At 39.2% G+C, this 27970-nt stretch overlaps 1 protein-coding gene across 1 annotated transcript in view; it reads right to left on the bottom strand.

Annotated features, from left to right (window-relative positions):
• MYO3B (myosin IIIB) overlaps positions 1-27970 on the bottom strand; it is a 397478-nt gene that overhangs the window by 231392 nt on the left and 138116 nt on the right. Inside the window, exon 9 of the mRNA XM_046659858.1 lies at positions 4870-5025. Coding sequence (XP_046515814.1) covers positions 4870-5025 — 156 coding nt within the window. The remainder of the gene's footprint in view (positions 1-4869; positions 5026-27970) is intronic.

Genomic DNA, 27970 nt, shown 5'->3' with positions numbered 1-27970 from the left:
CTGCTCTATAGTGAACAAGCTCCCATGATTCCCAGCCTTGTTCTTGAATACACATTTATCTCCTCAACATGACTGAAATGGACCACTTCCCCATAATGCTCTTGCCCTAGCTTCACCTTCCATGTGAGAGGACAGGGGAAGGGGGCATCCTTCTTGCTCCCCTCTGCCTTTTTTCAACCATAGTTTTTCCTAAGAAAGCTCTCCCTTTTAAAACTTTCACACCATTCTTGTATATCATCTCCAGCACTTGCCTCCCATTTTCCTCTCTCTCTATCCCTTCCTTTGATATCAGTCTTCAGTTTTCCCATCTCCCACCAATCACTTTGTTAATTCTTCTCACACTGTGATCTCAAGGTCCCTCAACTTGTCAACTCTTTTAAAACTTTTATTTGTACTCCACTGAAGCTGTTCACAAGTTCAGCCATGACTAGTTCCGAATTATCTCTCAAAAGTTCCCAGGATCTCAGTTCTACAATCCCTTTTCTCACCATCCTTTCACTGAATCTGCTCTTCATCTTCATTGTAACTGCCAGTCCCCTAACCCAGACCCAGACTCAAAGTCAAGATGCCACTTCTGGCTTCCCTTTCTTCTATACTCCAAAAAGACCCCAAGGATACTCTGTTACTCACCTTGATTCTCATGCCCCCTTGTCCCCACATCATGTCCATCCAAGCCAGTCACCAGCCTAAAGAAGACTACAGTATCTGCTTTCTCTACTTCTACTTCTTGTTGCTAAGAATTGCTAGAAATGAGAGATGGGAAAGGCAGTGGTGGTGATGGTATATTTTTTGAGAAGTTCTAGTGCCAAATGTTCTCCTGAATGCCATAGAAACAGAAATGATAGTGGAAAAGGAGAAAAAGTAGGAAAAAAATGTTTTGAGTATCCAAAACTGGAACCTGGTGGTGTTGGGGCAGAGGGGAAAGAATGAGCAGTGAGCAGAAGGCAGAGGTGCAGAGGATGGAGAGAGTTTAGGGGGTTTGGTGAATGATTAGTTGGCATTGCTAGAACCTGGGTGGGATGAAGGGGTGAACAAGGCAGGCAGGGGCCAGGTCATGATGGGCTAAGGAGCTTGGATTTGTTACGTAGGCACTCGGGAACCACATAAGAGTTTCAAACAGTGATGTGCTCCAGGAAGGTCATTCTGATTGCAGAGAATGGAATGGAGGTGGGCGAGGCTGGAGCCAGAGAGATGAGTGAGCAGAGTGTGACAACTGCAAATAGCAAAAGATATTAAGATAACTATGTTGTCAGGACTTGGTGGTGGTTGGTTGAGAGAGATTAGGGAAAGAGAGAAGTGTTGCAGGGTCTACCCAAATTGGGTTTGCCTCCCTGCCCTGGTTCAGACTGCAATCAAACAGAAATTGTAAGACAGTAAGAGACAGAGACCAGTCAAAAGACTTTGCTTTCTCTTCATAGCCTATCAAATGCAATGCCAAGTACTTCCAGATATTACACAAAGCTTCCAGCTTTCTGCCCAAAGTAGGGTTCTTCCATGGTCCAAACAGTCCTGGGCCCCCCAGGTGGGGTGACTTATTTAGTTTTGAGGTTATTGCAGAAAAAAATGAGACCTAACAGCCTATAGGGAACACTGTCTTACTGTTCCTGCAGAGGCAGGGAATACTTCTGTTCACCACTTTAGTGCTTTGCCCAGTGGAGAGAGAAGTTGGTAGTTTGAGGCGGCTGCAGGGGGAGAAGACAGGTTCTTAAAGGATGGGGAAAACTTAGACAGGTGAAGGAGAGGATCTTATATAGAGGGAGACATTGTAAATAAAGAAAGAGAAGGTAATAGAGAAAGCAAGAGGGTCTGGGATCAAGGGCCTAAGAGGAAAGTTGACCTCAGAAAAACCTCTAGTTTGGGAAAGACACAGAGAGGTTAGATGAAGACATCCAGAAAATTTGAGGAGGGTGTGGGGCAGAGGAGGTACTATGAAGAAACTCATGTTGAATGGCCTTGTCTCTTGAAAAACCAAACACCTTGAAACTATGCCTCCAGCTCCAAGAGTTCTGATGCTTTTTGATTTGTAAACAGTTCTCTGCAGAATACATGAGTATTTCCAGATCTTGTGACTTGATATGTTTTATTTTCTTCACCTCCAGTCCTTCCAATGTTCTAGCAGTGCCAACTAATCGTTCACCAAACCCCCTAAACTCTCTCCATCCTCTGCACCTCTGCCTTCTGCTCATTGCTTTCCTCTCTACCTGGAATAACTCCCTTCCTGACTATCTTCTGTTTGTTCTTCAGGACAGTTCGAGGACCATCTTCCCACCAATTCCAGGAGTCTTCCTTTCTCAGGTGCTCCAGGAGGTACGCCAGGCATCCCTCTATCCAGGTACTTTTCATGCTGAGCTGTTCTCACATGATTCTTGTCTGTTTCACACACTGGACTACTAGCTCTTTATCAGGAACTGTATCTGATGGGCATTTGTAGTTCCTCTGTTCAGCAGAGGGCCTGACACATACACACGTATAAATGTCTCTTGAATGAACAAATGAATAAACTAGATTTTACATAAGAAGTAGGAATAGTATTTTTTAGATTAAGTAACTCAGTACAGTTTATTCTCATGATGTTCTTTGGTAAGTAAATAGAGATGAATTTGCACAGATTAAGGCCAAAAGAAATGGAAGACTGAATTAAATAGAACATGTACACCACTTTGACTACTACTGCTAACACTAATTGAGGGTTAACTCTGTTATCAATGCTCTTCTAATTAATTTTTATGTATTGACTCAATCTTCAAAATAACCCCCATTTTATAGATGAAGAAACTTCGGAACAGAAAAATTTAATAATTTGTCTATAAGTGACTGAGCTGGGATTCAAATCTGGCAGAGCCAGTGGTTTTAACCACCACATTGTACCATCTGCTGTGATCACAATAATGCAGAAAAATGATGTTAGGTATTTGCCTCACTCATCTATGCACTCACCTCAATTTTTCTTTGTTTTTTCCACATTAACTTGGAAACTCACAATTTTAAATATATTAAATTACCAGCATCAAACATATTTGAGAATTGTTCTGGGTAGGCTTAAAAAATACAGATGTAGCCAACTCCTTGCCACTTGCTAAGAGGAAATAGGAGTGTGGAATAGGTGGCAGGTTAAGTGTCAATTACATGCACTGTGTTTCCCTTAGAATTAATTTTCCTACCTCCTAAAGAAGTGGTTGTTTAGTTTTGAAATCTATTTGTGAGGTTGTATTTTTTTAAATGACTGTTCAAAGAAACACAAACTCCTGAGTGAAATCGAAGATTACAAAGAAGCCTTTGCCACCATATGAGGCTTTTGACATCAAAGGAGTTAATAAAGATAAAGAGAAATTAGAGAAAGTGGGTGACAGAGCCTGGAGTCTGATTCTCTATAGTAAAGGAGAAAAGTTTGTAAAAAGAGAGCATACATCTGGACAGGCAAAGTCGGGCAAGTGTGAAAAGCTGAGTAACTTTGCAAACTAAGTCTCAGAAACTGTTCTGCAGCATATTTCAGAACAGAGAGACAAGGAAGAGACACCTGATTTGACTTAGAGCATGTAAACGTTGGGTTTGCTTTTTTGCTTGGTTTGTATTTTACTTCATCTTCATTTTTGGTGGTGGTGCTGTGTGTCTGAGTGTGTGGAGGTGGGTGGTAGAGAGGCAGTGGCTGGTGTATAGGAACAAAAGCAGGGGAAGAAAGGGGATTTCACTTCCCTAGGGCTTAAACACAAGTTCCTACTGCTTCAAAAAGGCACCAAGCCACAAAAATTTTCTGCTTTTCTCTACCCCTGTAGGCAAGCCATAGAAACAGAAATGATAGTGGAAAAGGAGAAAAAGTAGGAAAAAAAAATGTTTTGAGTATCCAAACTGGAACCTGGTGGTGTTGGGGAAAATCGACAAGATATAGTCACCTTGAAACTATGCCTCCAGCTCCAAGAGTTCTGATGCTTTTTGATTTGTAAACAGTTCTCTGCAGAATACATGAGTATTTCCAGATCTTGTGACTTGTGATGTTTTATTTTCTTCACCTCCAGTCCTTCCAATGTTCTTTTAACAATAAGGGATTAAAGCTTATCGGTATCCTGGCCAGTTTTATAAAACCAAATAATTGCTAAACTGGGGAAACAGGTTTATTTGCATTCAAAAAAATGATTTAAAGAGAAATTGTGCCACCCTCTGGACATAAACTGAAGACTTATTTCTTAGAGACAACCATGGAATACTGTTTTAAGCAATTGCCCCTAAAAATAAACATTTATCTTTTAAAATGTACCCTTTAAAAAAAGGTGGGGGAGGGAGAAACACAGTTGCTTTAGACAGCATAGGCAATATCTAGAAAATAATCATTTAAAAATACTAAATTACCTCTAAGGAATTTTTAACTAAAGAAAACGGTCTCAGAGCACATTAGAGAAAAAGTCTCCAGCATTTAACTTGTAATCTTTCCAAAAATCATTTTACGGCCTACAATTTCTGCTCTCCAATCTGCAACAGCCAAGTAAAGATTTTTCACACAATCTCAGCCGTGACTGCTTTCACACATTACCTTTATTGGTTAAAAAAAAAAAAGAAAAGAAAAAAATTCAAATTTATATTAAATATAAATATATATATATTTGTAGTTTTTTAACTAGAGCTAACCGAACACAGAGTGAGATTTCAGCCATGGCTGAGAGAAATTAGCCATAAAAGCACAATCGGGTAGCTTGTTTCTGAAGCTCTCCTGCTCTCATCCACTGGGCATGGAGTCCTAATGTCATGTAAATGAAACTCTCAAAAATGCAGAGATGTGATAATTACCAGTGATAATGCTGGGCAAATCAAAACACATGACATGCTGTTTTTATAAATAACTAGAGAGAGGAAGCAGGAAGACACCGAGTACCATACCTGGTTTTAACAACAGGGTTTAGATGCTTCTGGTCTTGGAGGACCTTGGCCAGCTGTTTTTGCAGAAACAAAACCTTCCCGTGGGCTACTTTAATAAATGGGTGGTCGAGGAGATGCGTGACTGAAGGCCGCTTTTCAAAATCCTTAATAAGACACCTGTTCGCAAAAATCAACAAACAATCCAAAGCACAATCTTACACACCCAGTTCTCCTGTGAATATGGGAGGGGGGAGGTGAAACACATTTATAAAAGCTGGTCACCAACCTTACATAGCTCTTTCTTTATTCCAACATACCAGAACACAGAAAAAATTTCTCTATTAGTTGAATTAATTAAAACATCAGATGTCTATTTTAGTTTGTTTAAGTACATATTAAAAACACAATCATTTTTTGCCTTCAATTTAATTTGAAATACTCAAAACACTGAAAAAATAGATCAGACTGAATTTTCTGTCTGACTTTTCATTACAGAAAAATGTTTACAATGGAGTCCAGTTGATTAGTCTATATACTTTATTTTAGAAGCATAGAAAATTATACACTATCCCTTAGATGAAATCCTAATATATGAAATGTTCACTATTTGGTGGTGGAGAAAATACATTTAGGAAAGAAAATAATCATAAAGAAACCATCAGAGAGAAAGTCCAATACCTTAATTTCTCATGTCTTCTGAAGAAGCAGAAAAACCTCAGAACAGAAAGTGACTACAAAATAACTCAGATGAATTGGAATGGAATTATGCAAACAGGGAACAAAAAATCCATTCAAAACGGTAAAAATTGGGTTGCATTTAAACTCCTCTGTGGTTAATTGGTTAAAACTGTACCGGTGTAACCACTTTCTGTTTCAGATTCCATGCCCTTTTCAAAGAAAACAATGATTTAGTACATTTTACTGTATGCTCTATGTTATTAAAGATGATTTTGACACAAGGAAATTTTTAGTGAAATTGAATCTGATGAATACCCCTCCAATTACCATTGCATTTCCATTCTGAGTAGCTGCCCTTGATGGAGGAGGAAATTTCAACATCCACCCTTTTAAGCTATCGGCTTAGGATAACTACTGGATGCCATTCTTCCCACTCCATGAAATAAATGTTTACAGTTTTCCCAATAGTGACATACCAGCAACATCTAAAACACAACATATTTTAAATAATGAAATGCACTGACAAATAAAAAAGCTCAGCCTCACCTTGAGTATCTTTCAAAATATTTAAGCAGTTCCTAAAACAATCCTCAACTGCTGGATTTACAAAAAGGCTTTAACCTTTGCAGTTCTCACTCCAAACCACTTTCACACCCCTCACCTTCCAGTGCTGAAAAGATATTTGGCAAATTTCCCAGTCAGTCCATTTTACAATTGATTCATGGAATTTCCTATCTATTGGAACTGGAGCTTTCTGCTAGAGAAGCCAAAAGAACCTAGATTATCTCCATTCTGTTGCCTGCACAATTATAAATACAACCTCTGCCTTGCCAGGGGAAGAAATCAATCACTTGACTTTTATGGGTTCAGGGGTTTTTTATATAATCTATTATTTTTCCTATCAAAAATAAGAAATCAGTGCACATGCTTTAAAAATACTATGTTCATGTCTTTACATCAGCAACTTTCCCTGGATTCCATGTATATTCTATCTGTGTATGTATATGTTACTACCAAAGGAAAATAAATGCTAATGTTCCCCTAAGCATCCAAAAAAAAAGGAACCTCCTTGTAGTTATGGGGTCAGTTATACAGGTGTATGGCCCAGTCCTTCTGGTTTGAGGGAAGGTGTATGAAAACTGCTAAAATAAAAATAGTCCATGTCCACTGAAAGTTCCTACTGATGACAGACATGGTGACTTTGCACACTGCCTGGAGCCTGAGAGGGCATGGGTAGAACTGGAGTCCAGCAACCAGTAGGTCCCACAGCTAAGCCTGCCCAGTGATCTTGGGCAGATCACATTATGCCTGTCTCTCTTTACCAAATAGACATACCTGTATCCAAGTATATCCCCAAATAAGGGGAGACTGGTTTCTTAATGGGTTTCCCCACCTTATATTTCTCTTCCCTTTTTTGGCCTTCTTTCTGCATTAGCTGTTGAAGTTTCATCTGACTACTAGTAGGTACTCATTGAAAAAAGAAGAAAGAGCAAAAGCACCAGGGGCAAACATCAACTGCCTGTTGACTAGTGCCAATATTTCAAATGAGTAAACTCAGAGGGCTGAGACTGAAGGTGGGAGGAGTGACACTCAATTGAAAATACATAGCATGTAAACAGGAAAGTCGGCTGCCTCTACCTTCCTCCTCTGGATAGATGCTGTGGGACAGTGTTCCAGGTAAGGCCTGAAAACAAGGTCCTTCTGGTATTTTAGTAATTAAAGCTCCTTGGATAGGGTTTGCGAGAGACCAGGGAACCCGGACTCTAGACTTATGAAAACAGATCTCTACTGGAGTCTGGGGATGCAATCAAAGGTGCTATGTCTTGTTTACATAATTTTGGCATCCAGTGGGGGAGCAAGGTTGCCAACAAAGTTGTAAGGTCATTTGATATTTTGGAGAGGATCTCTCTTTCTAGATCACAGAGGGAGTAAGGGAAATAAGGACTAAATAATGAAGTGAGACAATCAGACAAGGAATAAACTAACAAGTGAATCTGTTGTCTCCTAAGGATTCAAAAAATGAAGATGGTTGGCATTCTATTCTCTGGAAGCAATGATCAAGAGGATTTGTTAGTTCTCTCAGTAAGACCTGAGTGGGCTGAATGTCATAGCACTGGATCAGCAAAACTGAAACTGAGTGTATAAGGGAAGAATGCTAAGCAGAGTTGTGACATATCCAAATGCACTGGAGGATTTTTAGAAGGGCATGAAGACCTTGAGGGTATAGCCTTATTCTAAAACACTCTTGCATACTTTTTTCTCATGGGGAGCAAAGAGCCAGACTGAAATGGAATTATTATTTTACTGATACACAGAGGAAAGTTCTACCTTAGGAGCAGATATGGCTGAAAGTCATTGCAATACTAGACACTAGGTCATTGGTCATTTCATCTGTTCAGCAAACATTTATTACACAGCACCAGAATTAGCCAAAATAAATTAATTCATAAAAAATTCTGACCCTTTTCCTCAAGGATCTACAGTCTAATTGGTAAGACAGAGGATAAGAGAAACATAGGAAAAAGCAAAAGCCAGTGTTTGCTAATATATTTAGGATAAAAAATAATCACACAAAAGCATAGGGTTTTGGAGCTAAGGGATCAAGATTTTCTATTCTAACCCTTTTTTTATAAGGTGAGGAAACCGAGGTGAGGTCCTGATAGTGATGAAGCCAACTCTCTGAGTCCCACAGGAGAACCCCTCCTAGGTTGCAATGTGTTGTTAAAAATGGCATAGATGCAACGTGTAGAACAATACTAGGCTGTGTAGGAGGGGGCAATCTAGTCAAGGAAAACTTAGTGGAGCTGGTGAGAACTCAGCTGGGTTTTGCAGGAAGTTTTGGAACTAAACTGAATTCAATTGGTGAAGAAGAGGTAGAAGGCATTTCAAAGTTGGGAAACTGGATCAGCAAGGCAAGAAGCTGGACTAGGCAAGCTGTGTAGCCAGAAACTCAGGAGTCCCTCAGAACATTCACTCACCTTCACCTCCTAAGCTACCTCCTTTGAATGCCTAAGAAACAATTCTTTGCTTTAGTCCTTTTATCAACTTTAAATAGGGTATATTCTTTATTGCTTAAGACTTTGCAATTTTGTGCCCAAAACTCGTACTGTTTAAATTTGTCAGCTCATTGTTTCCATCTTACTCTCCTTCCAGGCAGGGATTTAGTGAATTAAGATAGAACTGACTGCCGGAATCCATAAGAACTCCTGACAGCCTATGTGTCCTTTTTAAAAGCAAGACAGAATCCTCTAACCTGATTTGGAGAACACATACGGAAAACTAAGGAAGTTATATCATATATATTCATCTCAGGATCACTTATTAAACCAGAAATTGCAAATTCCAGAGGTTGAATATTTTCCCCCAGCCAGGTATTAAACAGTTCTTAACAAGAGACTGCATAAAATGTTGACCTCTTTATGGGAAATGGGGGTCAGCCAGTGTGAGGTGAGTTGAGTGAAACACTAGACAAGTAAGATATTCCATTGAAAAGAGAAGCTAGTGTCAAAAGGTTTGGGAAACATTGGTGATTCTCTAAACCACATCTGGAATTTCATAACACACGTGAGCATATTAAATGGTCCTGGAAGTATGGGAGTAAAGAAAACAGCTTAATTTTGTTTAAGTCCATGTTTCCAAACTTACTTCGCTACAGACCCTTTTTTGTGTCAATGGCACCAGGGCCCTGCAAATGACATCCTTAGAAGCTCTGTTGTGAGAAATCAGTACTAGGCTTTTGGAATGGGTAGCAGAGTCCTCATCTCAGCTGACTGAGGGAGACATGCATAGCCCCTAACTGTCACCAACAGATTTGAGATACCTGTAGGCTACTGTTTCTGCAGAGGACAGCGTCTCAAACTGGGGAAATACATTGTCCAAGCTTAGTTTTTTCCAGAATCTTTTACTCTGGAAAAAAGAAATTGAACGAGGATTAATTTTAGGGACACTACTTTTTTCCAAGGTCATAAGCAATTTTTTCTTTCATTCTCAGGGGTTTTTAAATCATTTTTTAAAATCTGGATTTAGGCGTGGTTATCTCTGTGCTAAAAGACAAAACAAAAGAACAAAAGATTTAGAACTACTATGAGATGTATTACCTGGATTTACAAGGCCACAGTGGGTGGTTTGAATATGATAGAAAAGTCCACCAGAAGAAAAGGGAAGCAAATTCTAGCCTTGAAGGAAACCAATCCATTCCCTAATTTGAAATTCTAGTACCTTCCATCATGCTTTCTTGGCTGAAGATTAATTTTCAGAATTCATTAGTGTCACCACATTAAACACAAGTTGTTGTAGCTATTTACTGCAATCTCCCAGCCTGGTTTCTGCTAGAAATAGGCAAAAAAGAGACATTTCTTAACAAGAAAAAAGGCCAGGCTTCTGTGTTGGGCTCTAGAACTGGCGTCGCCTGTGCTCTTTCCGCTCCCAAAAGATAATGCTGTTGAGACACAGCTGCCTTATCACTGTAAACTGCCATCTCCTAACCAAAAAATCAGATGCCTGCAAGGGGGAGCTATTTATCAAGAGTCACAGATGGATGTTTACCGATGAATAAAACACATTTGATAAAGAGCAAGGGAAAAGTCAAAAACTAAAAATACTGGTGAACTTGGTGAGAAAAGCATGAGGGTAAGCAACCTTATTCCACACATTGGGGCAAAACTAGATCAAAAGTTGGGATTTCTGTCTCCTCATTTCTTTTTTAATACTCTGTCTTTAATACTTTCTGCTGGTTTCCTGTGAGTTTAGTCCTTAGACTGGGAAGTGTTCGCATAGGTACAAAATATCTAAACATTTTTGATCTGAGCAAACATTTCCCTGTCCCATGATGTGTCATGCTGCCCTGCAGTTCCTATCATCGTCAGACAGAAGCCTGACGGACAAAGAGGCCTCTGCATCAAGAGGAGAAAATCCTCCAGAGGGTACACTAATTATAGGTTAAATATCGGAGCCCATGGTGCTCTGTCTTGGAAGGAAATTTCCATTCTGGAAGACAGGACGATGACAAAAACAGGCATTTTCCCAAGATGACTAATGCCTCAAAAGAAGTCAGGCTGAGAAAGTTGACATTGCATGTGTAATTTTAGTGAAGCATCACCTCCCCATTTGGTGGCATATTTAACTGAATTTCAGTTTTCATAAAGTCGACAAATATTGCATGTGGTGGCGTTTTAAAGTCTCACTGACAAGAAGTGAAATTGCATGCTAACTTCACACCTAGGGTGGGAAAGTGGGGTCCTAACTGGAAACAGATAATTGAGAACCAGCAGCACCTTACTCATGGAGGTAGATCTGTGGCTATCAATCAGAGAGAAACAGTCAGTGTTTGTTAAAAGGAAAAAAGCCCTGAGAAGGTAGGAAAGAAGCCCCTTGGAGGGTTTTAGAACCAGAAACTCAGTCTCCTTTTGAAGTGGGTAATGGGCACAAATTCTGTGTGGCAAAGTCAGAGAGACTGTAGGGCTACAGGACGAGAGGTCTGATGCCATCTTGCCTGAGATACAGGGGTGAGGAGACTCCAGATGCAGGCTTAGAAAGATCAGCAAATCAGTCCAAGGTTTTTTTTTTCCCCCTCCCCAAAGCCCCAGTGCATGGTTGTATATTCTAGTTGTAAGTCCTTCTAGTTCTTCTGTGTGAGCCACCACCACAGCATGGCAACTGACAGATGGTTGGTGTGGTTCCACAACCAGAAAATGAACCGAGGCCACCAAAGCAGTGACAGTGTGAACTTTAACTACCAGGCCATCAGGGCTGGCTCTCAACTCAACCTTTAGATAAAGCTGACAGCGCTGAAGGTCCAGAGTGAGCTCAGGGGAATCCAGGGAAGAAACAAAGGGAAGAACATTGCATTTCCTGGAGCCTGAGGCTGAGGACAGAGAAGAACCAACTTTTCTCATCCAGAGAAGACTCAAAAGAAGGTGAAGAAGGTGACCAGAGGAAAAGTATAGTGTGGTTTGAAACCAAAACATAAAATCTAAGAGCAGATAGGACAGAATCTCCCTTAGGAGCCAAAGAATGTGTACCACTGTAGCTGGAAAGAATTCCCATGCAAAAACAGGGCCCAAGACTGGAAGGTCTCCTAAGACAGAGGGCTCCAATGGGTAAACCCTTTATGACCCAGGGTTGTAGCCTGTATGACACTTGTGAACACAAGTACCTCTTCAGTTTACCCTTATTTATGTCTCTGATCCTGTGATCAATAATAAATAAGTAGAAAAGTTCAGACTAACTCATCATATTCTTAGGGACTGTGATGTAATTAACAAAAATTCTAGATCCTCAAGCACTGTTTGTCTGGGGGACAGGCTGGGGACCACAGCTGGGAGGGGGCAAGGGAAGAAAAGAATACCATGGACAGTGAGCAGAATTAGTGTGGGAGGAGGAGGAAGGCATAAAAATGCTGAGCAAGGAGGCGAAGTGAGGAGAAAGACCAAGTAGAACCAGGCCAGAGCTGAGGAGCAAGTCTAGATGGCGCTCAGGCGACACAGAAGCTGTCCAAGGAGAATCCAACAGAATGCACAATGTTGGAGGTGGTTGTTTTATTATTATCGCTATTGATACTTCCTTCTTCTGTTTAATCTGTGCTTTCAAAGAGTCATATGGCAGTTGGAGAAGACTGGAGATGATCATGACCTCTACTGGAGATGCCATAGCCAAGAAAAATTTCAATTTTTGTGTCTGAGGATTAAAGCAGTCTTAAGGACTGTAACCAGTGGCCCCAAGTTACCACCTTTTCACTCCTCTTTGTTTTCTTCATTTCTTTCTTTCTTCAGTTGGGAAAAGCACTTTGCAACTAAATAGATATATCTTCAGGCAACTCCAGCCATGTGGTTCAGTCAGGGCAACAGAAAAAAATGAGTGATTATTTTATCGTGTCTCAACTAGTTTATTGGACTGTTAATCTGGACTGTTATTGGACTCTTAACTCAAATCTCACCCTCTGGTTCAAAGGGTTGGGAAAGGCATGATCCCTGGATAATGAGAATCCTGGGATGGCTCCATCTCTCAGGCTGCACTGCTGCCACTGCCCAAGGATCTGGGTATTGGCTGCTGCAGCAGGTGCTGCTGAGTCTCCTCTGCAGCAGCCAAGCCATGGTCTCCTGGACCTCTGTGAGGGGCTGAGATTGGCCACAGCTCAGTCCTAGACTCAGCCAGCAAACCAGGCGTGGGCCGTGGCTTCCTTTAGAGGTGTTAGTTTCAGGTAGAAATTAAGAAAATATTTGTTTGAAGTAGCCCAGGAAGATGAGGAGCAAGCAAAGAGGGAAGTGATGGCTGAACCCAGAAGGAAGTAGTTATGGAAAACATGGGTGAGTCAGGGCAAAATAACCTATATGTTGGCACGCCCATTTTTTGAAGATATTAATCTTTATGCTAATTATTAATATAATAGAGATTTACATATTATACTTAAATTATTATTAATATTAAATATTTAAAATAGTCTGTTGATTTAAAAAACAATATACTTAATCACCAAACCCATTATTCTCTCAAGCATGACACATGTACCCATTCATTTAAAAAAAATGTTTGGTGCCTAGTATTGGAGCGTAATATATAAAGGTTAAAAGCCAAGTATTGATGTCAAACCTAACTCTAGTTCTTAGTGATATGTGATGATATGCAAGTTAATTCAATTCTCTGGGCCTTAGTTTCTTCATCTATAAAATGATAATAATGTCACTGTGGGGAGTAAATGAGATAATCCACGTACAGCACCTAGTATATAGTGAGCACTCAATAAATGCCAGCTATGTGGGTCAGCCACTGTACTAGATAGTGGGGATACAGTAAGTCAGTCCATTAGAAGAAGAAAGCCATGGCATACCCAATTTCAAGCAAGATAAGTGCCATAAAAAGAAATGTTAATGTGCAATGGCTCCTTGAGATAGACTGGAATAATACTGTGCCCATTAATTAGCTACTTTTTCTCAATATGATTCCTACCACTGAGGACAAAATTACTCTTTGATAGATATCCTGATCAGAACTTTCAAAGTTCTGGGAGAAGGGGGGCTTCTAGACCCTGACAATTCAGCAAAAGCAAAAACTTTGGCATTTTCAAGTTCAAGCCTTTAGGCACTCCTGTTTTTGAATGTCTAGCTAATTTCTTTGATTCAAAAATCAATTTCCATTTTGACAAACAGTTATGGTCTGCTTCTGGTCTAGGCTTAAGTGCCAGGGGATATGTGAATTCTAATCCTTCCCTTGATCCTACTTGCCATGCTGCCCGGAATTAAATCCATAATTCTCATTTGTATGCATTTTTGCCCTACAAGGGGAAGCAATGGACAATACCCAGTCATCCCCTATGAGAAATGAATAACCACTTCCATAATGCATGACCATTACATGCTCAGGACTACCCCAGGACTGGGGTGGGGGCTAGGAGAATGCAAAACAAACAAAAGACATTATATGTATCCATAAGAAACTTATCTTCTGGGGTAATACCAAATTTACACATATCAAATATTCAGAGAATCAGGTAGTATTGAATTCACTTATTCATTCAAATGCTTAGTAGGTATTTACTATGAATGGCATTCCACCAAGTGCTTGGGGGAAAAGATGCCTGGAGTGAGATGTTAGCTTTCACGGAATTTAGAAACAAGTAGCAGAAGAGATACGGACATAACAATAATTCAAGGCTGAAAAGTGTAAGCACAAGAGTAGCTTAGATGAAGTAAACAATTATAGCTAGCAGAACAAGTGTTTCACATGAGATGACACTTGGGTCTTAAAGGATGAAAGGGATATTGACAGGAAGTGCAGGGGAGGAGCATTCCAAGTGGAGAGTACAGAAGGAATGGAAGCCCATTGGTACAATGTAGGGCTCAAATGGGGAACAGCATAATGCAACTGTAATAGAGATGGGGATGAGAATCTGGCCAGGAACATCTTATTCAGAACCAAAAGCCATGCCAGTGAGCTTGAGTTTTCTTTCTCAGCCACAATGAACTGGCTTTTTTGAGAAGCAAGATAACACAATTAGACCTTTGCTTTAGAAAATGAATTGGAACCACATTAGAGAGAAAATTTGAGGGAGAGAATCCATTTAGGAAGCATATAGTCTGAATCAAGGAAATGGGAGGGGAAAGGTGATGGTTGTAGCTATGAAACTTGAAGACAAGTCAACAGTACAGAAAGAAAAAAGAAGAGATCACTAGTGAAATCTTAGGCCAACTTAAATTTAATGGATGGACCTGTAGCTAAATCTTTGTGAACATAACAATCTACCTTTTACCTTCACTACCCAACTATAATCTCTCTCAATAGAAACTAAAGGCCTTTAAATTACCAATTCAATGGTCTCTTTTTAGTTCTCATTCTATTCAACCTCTCTGTTCACTTATAGCTGACAATGACCTGCCCCACCTTCTTGAAATATTCTCTTTCCTTGCCAGCAGTCATGCTACATCTCTTATTCTCTTACTTCTAAGACCACTCTTACTCATTTATTTTCACTACCAGGTCGAATAACATAAGGGAGAAGAGACAGGGTATGAAAACACAAGGAGGAGTGAAATACAATGACAGCATTTATGCCCACAGGCTTGGAACTTGCTGCTGAACAATCACAGGCTTTGCCTAGTGGATCAAAAGGTACTGAACGAGATGATGTAGAGGAAATTTGCAACCTACGGAGAAGGCCATCCTTACTCTTGGAGATTCACAATCCCAAAAAAGTCTGCAGATTTGGCTGAAGATAAGCAGGTTTAACTACAGTGTGCATATCTGGCACAAAGTGAAAATTAAAAGTGTAAGGAAACCAGCAAAAACTACTCCATAAAATTTACAGTTGATTAATTACTGCAAATGACTTCTACAATAGCTTTAATGAGAAATAATTCATATACTGTACAGTTCATTTAAAGTATACAATTAAAAGAGTTTTAGTATATTCATACAGTTGTACAACCATTATCTTAATCAAATTTTAGGACATTTTCATCACCCCCAAAGGAAACTCCGTATCCATTAGCAGTCACTTCCCATTTCCTCTCAACCTCCTCAGTCCCAGGCAACTACCAATCTACTTTCTGTTTCTATGGATTTGCCTAATCTGGACATTTCATATAAAATCTGGGCTCTTTTGTGACTGGTTTTGTTCACTTAGCATAACGTTTTCAAAGTTCATCTGTGTTGTGGCAGGTACCAATATTTCATTCTTTTTTATGCTAAATAATGCTCCATCATACTGATATACCATATTTTGTTTATCCATTCATCAGTTGATGGGTATTTGGGTTGTTTCCACTTTTAAGGTATTATGAATAATGCTGTTACGAACATTTGTGTACAAGTTTTTATGTGGCAATACGTTTTCATTTCTCCTGGGTGTATATACCTAAGAATAGAATTGCTGGATCACATGGTAACTTTATGTTTAACCTTTTGAGGACGTACAAGACTGTTTTCCAAAGTGGCTGCATCATCTTACATTTCTACCATTAGTGTTTGCAACTGATTTTTAATACTTCGTTTTATTCTAGAAATAATTTAAGGCATCTTACAGTAACACATGTTTAAATAAATAAACGTATGTGCAATAAGGCAAGATAAAAAATAACTAAAGCAGACTCTGGGAGAAGTGATGTCAGCATCATGGCTGAGTGAGCTTTCTCGGTAATCTCCCCTTTCCACCATACAACAAAAAAGACACTCATACTCCAACAGAGGCCATCCAAACACAATATAAAAGACATCTGAGAGACCCACAGAGCCATATGACAGAGGGTGGAGAGGCTGGAGCCCCCGTCAGACAAGGTGGAACGGGGTAAGAGAAAATTTCACTCTCTCCCCAAAAGACTATAATCTGGGACCATGGATGGCCTCTGAGAGGGAAGGAATGAGGGAAGGGATGTTCATTTGTCGAATGTTAAAGATCCCCAAGGGCCCTTGCAGCCTAGAGGGAAGCCCTCAAGTGGGGTGAAAGCTATCACAGGGGGTGACCTCATCAACCCAACACCCCATGAGAGCAGATAGTGAAAGCAGAGCAAGAAAACCCCAAGAGCACACAGAAGAATGCACTGCTCCCCCCACCCACCCAGTGCCAGCTCCAGCACCAGCTCCAGTGCCTGGGATCTTGATGGAACACAGAGGGCTCAGAATATGTGGCTCTTGACCCCCACCCAGTGGCAATATGCAGTCACTGAGACCAAATACCATGATATGCAAAAACAGAGCCACACCCTCTGGAAGCATCAAAAATTATATTAAATCTCCAGACCAGAGAGAAAATGACAAGTACCCAGAAATCAGTCCTGAGGACACAGAAATATGCAATCTAAATGACAGAGAATTCAAAATAGCTATCATCAAAAACCTCAATGGGTTAAAAAAGAATGTAGAGAAACAATTCAATGAGTTTGGGAGCTACTTCACAAAAGATGCTCAATATCATTAGCTATCAGGGAAATGCAAATCAAAACTACAATGAGGTATCACCTCACTCTGCTCAGAATGGTTATAATTAACAAGACAGGAAAAAACAAATGTTGTAGAAGATGTGGAGAGATGGGAACCCTTGTACACTGCTGGTGGGAGTGCAAACTGGTGCAGCTGCTATGGAAAGCAGTATGCAGTATCCTCAGAAAATTAAGACTAGACCTACCATATGATCCAGGTATCCCACTGCTGGGTATTTATCCAAAGAACTTGAAAACACAAAGGCATAAAGATACATGCACCCCTATGTTCACTGCAGCATTATACACAATAGCCAAGACTTGGAAGCAATTTTGGTGCCCATCAAGGGATGACTGGATAAAGAGGATGTGGTATTTATACACAATGGAATACTACTCAGCCCTAAGAAATGATGAAATCCAGCCATTTGTGACAACATGGATGGACCTTGAGGGTATTATGCTGAGTGAAATAAGTCAGAGGGAGAAAGTCAAATACTGTATGATCTGACTCATAAGTAGAAGATAAAGACAATGACAAACAAACACATACCAATGGCGAATGGACTGGTGATTACCATGGGGGAAGAGGGGGGAGGGCAAAAGGGGTGATTAGGCTCAAATGTGAGGGGATGGACTATAATTAGTTTTTGGGTGTTGAACATGATGTAATCTATACAGAATGCAATATACATTATGATGTACATCAAAAAGCTATATAATGTTATAATCCAATGTTACTGCAATTAAAAAATAAGTAAATTAATTAAATAAATAAAAACAAACAAACAAAACAAAGGAGATTGAAACTATAAAGAAGAATCAATCAGAAACACTGGAGATGAAAGACACAATGGAAGAGATAAAACAAAATACGGATTCCCTGAATGCTTGAGTAGATATCATAGAGGAGTGAATCAGCATAATCAAGGATAGACATGTTGAAATGCTCCAGATAAAGGAGAAGAGAGAACTAAGACTAAAAAGAAATGAAGAAAGTCTCCGAGAAATATCCGACCCAATGAGGAAATGCAACATAAGAATTATAGGTATTCAAGAGGGAGAAGAGGAGAATGGAGCAGAAAGCTTGTTCAAAGAAATAATAGCAGAGAACTTCCCAAACCTAGGGAAGAAGATGGAAATCCATGTGGAAGAAGCTTTCAGAACTCCTAAATATGTCAATGTGAAAAGACCTACTGTAAAGTATATAGTAGTGAAACCAGCAAAAGTGAATCACACAAAAAAATACTAAGGGCAGCAAGGCAGAAGAAAATAACCTACAAAGGATACCCATCAGCCTTTCAGCAGATTTCTCTTCAGAAACTTTACAGGCTAGGAGAGAGTGGAATGATATATTCAAATCTTTGAAGGACAAAAACTTTCAGCCAAGAATACTCTATCCAGTGAAAATATCCTTCAGATATGATAGAGAAATAAGAACTTTCCCAGACAAACAAAAGCTAAGGGAGTTTGTAGCCACGAGACTCCTCCTATAAGAAAGCCTCAAGAAGGCCCTCTATCTGAAAAAAAGAGAGAGAAAGGGATTACAAAGCATGGAGTAAGGAGATAAAAAGGTAGACAAAATCAGAAAATTGTAGCTATACATCAGAACAGGTTAGTAAATACTCAAGTAAAGCATTAAAGATAAAGGGAAGGAAAACACCAAAAACAAAGATAATCCTGTCATTTTAACCACCAACTCACAACACAAGATGGAATAAGATGTGAGAAAAACAACTTAGGAGGGGAGGAGGAAAGGGACTGAATCAGTTTAGTCTAAAGAAATAAGAGGCCATCAGAAAATGAACTATCTTCTCTATGAGATTTTGAATACAAACCTCATGGTAACCACTAAACAAAAAAAGCAGAAGAGAGACACAAATAATAAACAAGGAGAAAACAAAGAAACAGAACATAAAAAACCACACAATTCAATTGGCAGACCAAAATACAGAGGACAAGAAACAAAGGAAATGCAGGAGACCTGGAAACTGAGTGATAAAATGGCAGCATTAAGCCCTCATATATCGATAATCACCCTAAACAAAAATGGATTAAGTTCTCCAATAAAAAGACACAGAGTGGCAAGATGGATTAAAGAACAAGACCCAACAGCATACTGCCTCCAGGAAACACATCTCAGCTCCAATGACAAACACAGGCTCAGAGTGAAGGGATGAAGATGATACTCTAAGCTAATGGCAAACAAAAGAAAGCAGGTGTTGCAATACTTGTATCAGACAAAGTGGACTTCAAGACACAACAGGTAAAGAGAGACAAAGAGGGGCAGTGTATAATGATTAAAGGGACACTCCACCCAGAAGACATATTACTTATAAATATCTATGAACCCAACACAGGAGCACCAAAGTACATAAAGCAACTATTAACAAACCTAAAAGAAGACATTAATGATAATACAATAAGAGTAGGGGACCTCAACACTTCATTCACATCAATGGACAGATCACCCAGACAGAAAATCAACAAGGCAACAGTGGAATTACATGAAAAGCTAGACCAGATGGACTTAGACATATATAGAACACTCCATCCAAAAACAGAATACACATTCTTCTCAAGTGTGCATGGAACATTCTCAAGAATAGACCATATGTTGGGAAACAAGGCAAGCCTCAATAAATTTAAGAAGACTGAAATAATAACAAGCATCTTTTCCGATCACAATGCTATAAAGCTAGAAATTAGTTACAAGAAAAAATCTGAGAAAAGGACAAAGATGTGGAGACTAAATAACATGCTATTGAACAACCAACAGATCATTGAAGAAATTAAAGGAGAAAACAAAACATATCTGGAGACAAATGAAAACGAAAACACACCATACCAACTCATATGGGATGCAGCAAAAGCCATATTAAGAGGGAAATTCAGCACAATATAGGAGCACCTTAACAAACAAAAAAAATTCAAATGAGCAAACTCAAAGTACACCTAACTGAATTAGAAAAAGAAAAACAAACAAAGCCCAAAGTAAGCAGAAGGAGAGAAATAATAAAAATCAGAGCAGAAATAAATGCTATTGAAACAAACAAACAAAAAAGGCAGTAGAAAGGATCAATGAAACAACAGCTGGTTCTTTGAGAAGATAAATAAAATTGACAAACTCCTAGCCACACTTACAAAGAAAAAAGAGAGAAAGCTCAGATAAATAAAATTAGAAATGAAACAGGAGAAGTAACAACCGATACCACAGAAATACATGGATTATAAGAATACTACGAAAAGCTAGATGCCAACAAAATGGACAATCTCTAGGAAATGGATAAATTCTTAGACTCTTACAATCTCCCAAAGCTGAATCAAGAAGAAATAAAGAATCTGAATAGACCAATCACAAGTAAATAGATGGACACAGTAATCAAATGCACCCCCAAAACTAAAAGCCCAGGACCAGACAGCTTTCCTGGAGAATTCTCCCAAACTTTCAGAGAAGATTTAATATCTATCCTTCTCAAGCTATTCCAAAAAGTTAGGGAAGATGGAATGCTTCCTAACACATTCTATGAGGCCAACATCACACTGATACCAAAGCCTGACAAGGACAACACAAAAACTACAGGCCAATATCACTAATGAACATAGATGCAAAAATCCTCAATGAAATATTGACAACCTGAATACAGCAATACATCAAAAAGATCTACATCACGATCAACTGGGATTTATACCAGGGACACAGGGATGGTTCAACATCCACAAATCAATCAACATGATACACCACACTAACAAAAATGAGGAGTAAAAACCACATGATTATCTCAATAGATGCAAAGCAAGCATTTGACAAGATCCAATAGCCATTTACAATAAAAACTCTTAACAAAATGGGGATAGAAAGAAATTACCTCGACATAATAAAGGCCATATATGACAAACCCACAGTCAACATCATACTCAATGGGCAAAAACTGAATGCCATTGCTCTGAGAATAGGAAAAAGACAAGGATGCCCACTATCACCACTCTTACTCAACATAGTACTGGAGGTTTTGGCCAAGAGCCATTAGGCAAGAGAAAGGAATAAAAGGAATCCAAATAGGGAGGGAAGAAGTGAAACTCTCACTGTTTGCAGACAACATGATCTTATATGTGGAAAACCCTAAAGAATTAAATGGAAAACTATTATAAATAATTAACAACTACAGTAAAGTTGTGGGATACAAAATCAGCTACAAAAATCAGTTACTTTTCTATACTCCAATAACAAACTTACACAAAGAGAACTCAAGAATACAATTCCATTTACAATCGCAACTGAAAGAATAAAGTACCTAGGAATAAATTTAACCAAGGAGGTGAAGGACTTATACAATGAAAACTATAAGACATTACTAAAAGAAACTGATAATGACATAAAGAAATGGAAAGAGATTCCATGCACATGGATTGGAAAAATAAACATAGTAAAAATGTCCATACTACCCAAAGCAATCTACAGATTCAATGCTATCCCAATTAGAATCCCAGTGACATTCTTCATGGAAATAGAAGAAAGAATCTTAAAATTCATATGGGGCAACCAAAAACCCCGAATTGCTAAAGCAATCCTGAGAAAAAAGGACAAAGCTGGAGGCATCACAATCCCTGACTTCAAAATGTACTACAAAGCCATAGTCATCAAAACAGCATGATACTGGTACAAAAACAGGCACACAGATCAATGGAACAGAACCGAAAGCCCAGAAATAAAATTGCACATCTATGACAGCTGATCTTCGACAAAGGTGCCAAGAACATACAATGGTGAAAAATAGTCTCTTCAACAAACGGTGTTCGGAAAACTGGACAGCCACATGCAAAAGAATGAAAACAGACCGTTATCTCACACCACACACAAAAATAAACTCAAAATGGATCAAAGACTTGAAGATAAGTCCTGAAACCATAAAACTCCTGGAAGATAGTATAGGTAATACATTCTTTGACATCAAACTTAAAAGGATCTTTTCAAATAACATGTTTTCTTAGACAAGGGAAACAAAAGAAAAAATAAACAAGTGGGAGTTCATCAGACCAAAGAGCTTCTGCAAGGCAAAAGAAACTAGAATCAAAACAAAGAGACAACCCACCAATTGGGAGAAAATATTTGCAAATCATATATCAGACAAGGGGTTAATCTCCATAATATATAAGGAACTCACACAACTGAACAATAAAAAAACAAACACCCGATCAAAAAATGGGCAGAGGATATGAACAGACATTTTTCCAAAGAAGATATACAGATGGCCAATAAACACATGAAAAGATGTTCAACATCACTAATCATCAGGGAAATGCAAATCAAAACTACACTAAGATACAACCTTACACCTGTTAAAATGGCTATAATCACTAAGACTAAAAATAACAAATGTTGGAGAGGGTGTGGAGAAAAGAGAACACTCATACACTGCTGGCGGGAATGCAAACTGGTGCAGCCACTACAGAAAACAGTGGAGATTCCTCAAAAAAACTAAAAATAGAAATACCATAGGACCCAGCTATCCCACTACTGGATATATACCCAAACAACTTGAAATCAAGAATCCAAAGTAACATAGGTACCCCTATGTTCATCACAGCATTATTCACAATAGCCACGACACGGAAACAATCCAAGTGCTCACTGACTGATGATTGGATAAAGAAGATGTGGTATATATATACAATGGAATACTACTCAGCCATAAAAAAAGACAAAATCATCCCATTTGCAACAACATGGAAGGACCTGGTGAGAATTATGCTAAGCAAAATAAGCCAGACTGAGAAAGACAGACACCGTACGATTTCACTCATACGTGGAATATAAACACATACATGGACAAAGAAAACAGTTCAGTGGTTACCAGGGGAAGGAAGGTAGGGAGAGAGCACAGGGGGTGAGGGGGAACACTTACGTGGTGACAGACAAGAAATAATGTACAACTGAAACTTCACAATGATGTAAACTATTATGAACTCAATTTAAAAAAAGATTTAAGAAGTTAATTGAAAAATAATTAAAAGTAGAAGAGAAAAACGAAATGAAGAAATTAGGTAACAAAAATAGAAATTAGAATACCAAATAAAATACTTTGTTAGAGGTGGCCAGAAATTTGGCCCTGGGCTCTTTAGCAGTCAATGTGAAGGGAAAATGCAGTGTGTTCTATATTTCTTAAAATCCATGACATAAAAACAGACCAGGTGCTTAGATAATTATGATGATATGATGATGATGATGATGATGATGATGATGATGATGATTGTAAGGAAACTAGAGATAGATATATAGCTTTCCTGGGTTTTCATAGAAACAACTCCATATGATGTAATGAATACTATTTCCCTCCAGTAAACACAGCCATGAGTTTCATATGGCTGTTTCTTGTAACACTCTTCATCCCAACCGATGTCTTGTATCAAAGAACCATCTAGCAAAAAGAATTCTCCCTGAGTGGCTGATGCAACGAGGAACAGTGCTCCCTGATCTTAATCCAGGGCTAAATTTACCAGCAACTTAGTGAATTTTTATAGAGTCAAGTCCCTTGATTCCTAACATGCTGAATGCAGTGCCCAGATGCTGGCATCCACCAAGGAAAGGAAAGGCGGGGTGCCAAGCTACCATATGCTGTTCATTGCAAAGAATGGAAAGAAGACTGCTGAAAAAGTTTAGCTTGTGAATCCAAAAACTCAAAGGAGGGAGCAATTTAACCTGAAAGATGGGAGTTGGGAGAGGGTGGGAAGAGGACTGGTGCATCACACAAGTGGGCATAGAAACAAGAGCACAGTCAAATTTGCCTCTTGAATGATGACAATAATGATTCCAACTAACTCGAGGCCAGTGGAGATGGAGGTGGGAGGAGGATTAGATTAAGAGGAAAAATAATGGCCTAGAGCTTCAATAGTCTTGCTGGCATTGTGTCTGCCCACATTTAGCACCTTTCCCTTAATGTCTGTTCTTTTGGTAAAGACTTAAATTGACTAAACACATCTCGGGCTGATTGCAAATTATATGAATATTATTGACGGTATGAAATCAAACTGGGAAAATAAGCTAAGTCAAATTTGGATTAACAACCTAACCACTACTGAAAAGCCTGGAGAAAATATTGTCAGGTAATAAGTAGTTGTAAATGTCTTCTGCAAAGCAAGATTTGCTCAGCTATTAGCTGCCTCAGTTCATGTTCCTGAGGACACAAACTACCACCATGCCTATCACCTGCCATCCTTCTGCCCAGCTTCTGAGCAAAAAAAAATTTCCAAGGGCAATGAACCACGAGGCCCAAATGATTGCCTCTGCTGCTTTTTGGAGAGATGGTTCTTCCTGAGGAAGCTGCCACCCAAGGAAGCCAGTTAGTGCTTCGCCTTTGTGCATTTAGAACAAGAAATGAACACTTCATTCCCGAGGGATGTCAATCCAGGGCCTTGTTCAAGCACTAAATTTTCATAAGATAAAATATTTTTCTTTTTTAGGCAAGGGAATGAGTAAAGACACCGACTGCCAAAGAGAGCCTGGGGAGTCCTTAATGTTCCTCCATTAACATGAAGAAGCAGAACAGCTCCATCTATTACATCAAAGCCTCAACAGAGACCCTAATCCTTTCTAAAAGGAACTCTTAGGCAGCCAAGCCTTTAATTTGCTGAATAATAGGCCCTCTGATTAACCCTTGCTAAGCAAAGTACAGACACTGCAGACAACAAATGTTGCCAAGGGGCTGAGAGTGAAAAGAGTTGGGGGTTGGGATAGCTCCTACTCCCACTGCTAGTGAACTAATTCTTTGCACAGGTTTCCAAATGGTCAGCTTTCTGTTTTCCTTTTTCATTCTCCCTATTCTCTCTCCAGGGAATATGCTGCTTCCCTGCTCTGGTACCATGGTGTGTCCCGAGCTTTAAGCCAATATAACTCTGACATGCACAGATAGGTGATGTGGAATGAATGCATTATCAAATATACTCATAGAAGCAAATCAGTGACATGAAAGGCTTTTTCAGGACCATTTACCCACCCTCCTCACTCTAGAACAAGTCACCTGTCTCTGAAAAGAAAAGAAAAAAAGGAGTAGGAACCCACAACTGGGAGGAAAGGAGAAGTGAAAGGAAGAGAGTGAGTAATGCTAGCTCAGGCATTTCTCCGATCTGTTCTAACAGGAGATGTCTAGTATTTAAAAAGGTGGTTGATTCTCTTTGTGGGATCCCATTACTGGAGGTAGACAACTGTATACTATGTTGCCAAGGACAGGGAACAGCTTAGATGAGCGGTGGGTTTCACACTAGTGTGCATTAATAAACCACATACATATTAGACTTCCTGCTTGTTATATCAGATAACGAGGTGAAGGATGGAACATATGACAAAGTGGTCAATTATCATGTGGATGATATAAATTCTATTGTGCTGAGGACATTTATCTCTGTATTGATCTGGCTTTGCTAGCAAGGATCATAAATCACTAGCCTTCCATAACCATATAATAAATACTCTAATAACAGAATGCCACCAACTCCTGTTTTCCCAATAAATTCCCTATAGTTTCAGTTAGAGAAGTAAAATTTAAGAGAATCTGATTTTTAAAAAAATTTTGTTTTATTGTCAAAATTTGTATGTAGTGTGAAGACTATGGAGAAAAGCCTGTCTATTTAGTGATGTGCTGGAGCCAGCACACACTAACTCCCTAGATATTATTGTTACATTTTCAGGAATTTTGTGAACAAATTGATTGATGTGATATTAGTAGCTTGAAATTGGCCATGATGAAAATATTTACACCATAGAAATCTGTAAACGATACAAATCAGCCCCCTAACCCCACACAATCAGTTGCTAAATATCACTGCCTGTGAACTAGATATCTTGAAGAAAACTGACTGCCTGATAATTCAAAAGCACTGTCATATAGATAGAAATCTCTTTTTATCATCCTTTTCCCCTATTTTTTTCTCATTTCCTGCCTTCTGTTGGATTGACAAAGTTTTCAACAGCCCTTTTCTCCTTCTGTTGGTTTAGAAACTAGACATTGTTTTCTAGTTTTAGTGATTACATGATTAACATATTTGCTTAACTATAAATTTTCCAATAGTTCTATCCTTTTTTTTTTTTTTTGGTGAGGAAAATTCGCCCTGAGCTAACATCTGTTGCCAATCTTCCAATTTTTTTTTTGTTTGAGGAAGATTAGCCCTGAGCTAACATCTGTGCCAACTCTCCTCTATTTTGTACATGGGATGCCTCCACAGTATGGCTGATGAGTGGAGTATGTCCGTGCCTGGGATCTGAACCCATGAACCTGGGCCACCAAAGTGGAGTGTGCAAACTTAACCACTTGGCCATGGGGCCAGCTCCTCTATCCTCTCTTTGAGTAAAAGAACCTATGCATGCCTTAACCAGCCACTGAACACTGCCCCTCCCCCAATTTTATGATGGTTTAATTATTTTTTACATATCTTATCCCAAATAGTTTTCCTTCTTATAGTCAATAGTTACTTATTTTACTCCTTCATACTGTTCCATGAAATTAATTTCATTTCAAATGAATTTATGCTTCATTTGTTATTTGCATGGGTTGTCTTTCTTAGCTTTAAATTTCTGCACGTGTTTTGAAATTTCAGTTGGTAGACTCACTTTGAGGAAGAGAAGGAGGACTTTTTCTCCCTTTCCCTCTCACTACCTCTGTGCTCACCCTCCTAGTCTTGTAATTTTTGGGTTGTGTCTTCCTGGCTCTCTGGGTCTCTAGCCCAGAGCCAGGTTTTAGAATGGCATTTTGTGTTCCTGACCCATGGATTTATTACATATATGGAAGAAACCATCACTGTGGCAGCAGAAGATCTAGTTGCTTATATATCCTTCTACCACCCTCAGCCAGAAGCTGGCTAAAAGCCATAGTTCGGGAGATGGTCAGCATTACCCTAGGTGATGGAGAACACAGAGGAAACTGCTATAGTTAGAACACAGGATCATATGACCCTTCCTCTATTCCACTCTTTTCCCCAGCCTAGGAGAACCACTCCAGATACTGGCTTCAAGTAGGAGCCCAACACTAGACTCTGTCTTGCTTGGAGCCCTCTTAGTCTCTTATCCACAGGAGCCGAACTCCCAGCCCCCACTGCTTGCTTCTGATCCCAGCAGACCTGTGACTTCAGCCCCACTGAGTACTTTGTGTTTTTTGTTCCACTTTGATCTGTCACAATATTTAGATTCCTTCCTTCCTTCCCTAGTAATATGTTTTTGGCCTTTTCTTTGTATATGTAACCTGTCATTGTTATGTGTTTGGAAAAGTTTAAACTTAAAGAGCCTCCTTGGACAGCAAATCTCTTGCATCTAAAGGCAAAAGTCCTTCAAATTCAAATTTATCCAAAAGTTCTTCTGTTTACCACTATTCTAAATTATTTTTCTTTAGTAACATCTATTGATGTGAAGAATGTATTAAGCTACTAATGTATATGGCCAAGATTAACACCTGTGAGAAGTGACCCTGCTCTTATTTTACAGGAGGGAAGCAAAGTTTAGGTCATAGGTCTCAAACTCCACCACACCTTGATTTCCACCCACCACACCTGCATATTCCTCTAAGCAGGTTTAGCATGGGAAAGTTTACATTAGAAGGAAATTGCCAGCTCTGTAGAATGTCATGTCACTGACCATAGTCCTGAAACATCATGAGCTACGAGAACATGGCTGTTTCTCTTAATCCTGGGTTCAGAAATGGCTCCTCTTCAACCTTTCCCTGGACTTCTGAACCAGGTCGATGGAGGAGGTGGTAGGGGGAAATTAGAGGAGTAGTGGGGAAATAGGATGAGGGAAATGGGGAGGAACAGGCATAGGTTGCTAGAGAGGAATAAGCACTGAGATTGCCAGAGAGGATTTGTTTTGACATCATTTTTTTATATTCAAAGCAAACAAAAAGGAGTTCACAGCTAACCATGTAGCTGTCATCATTAACTCTTAACAATCCTATCATGTTTCTGACAGTTAAAATTCTACTTTTTCTTTGGGAAAATCTATGTGTGTTAGGGGAGTGTGTTGGACCACTTTTCCCATCCCACAGTCTCTTCCT

This window comes from Equus quagga, chromosome 4 (genome assembly GCF_021613505.1).
Source record: "Equus quagga isolate Etosha38 chromosome 4, UCLA_HA_Equagga_1.0, whole genome shotgun sequence".
Lineage (NCBI taxonomy): Eukaryota > Metazoa > Chordata > Mammalia > Perissodactyla > Equidae > Equus > Equus quagga.
The sequence above is the reverse complement of the archived record's forward strand: the minus strand, read 5'-3'. Positions and strand labels throughout refer to the sequence as shown.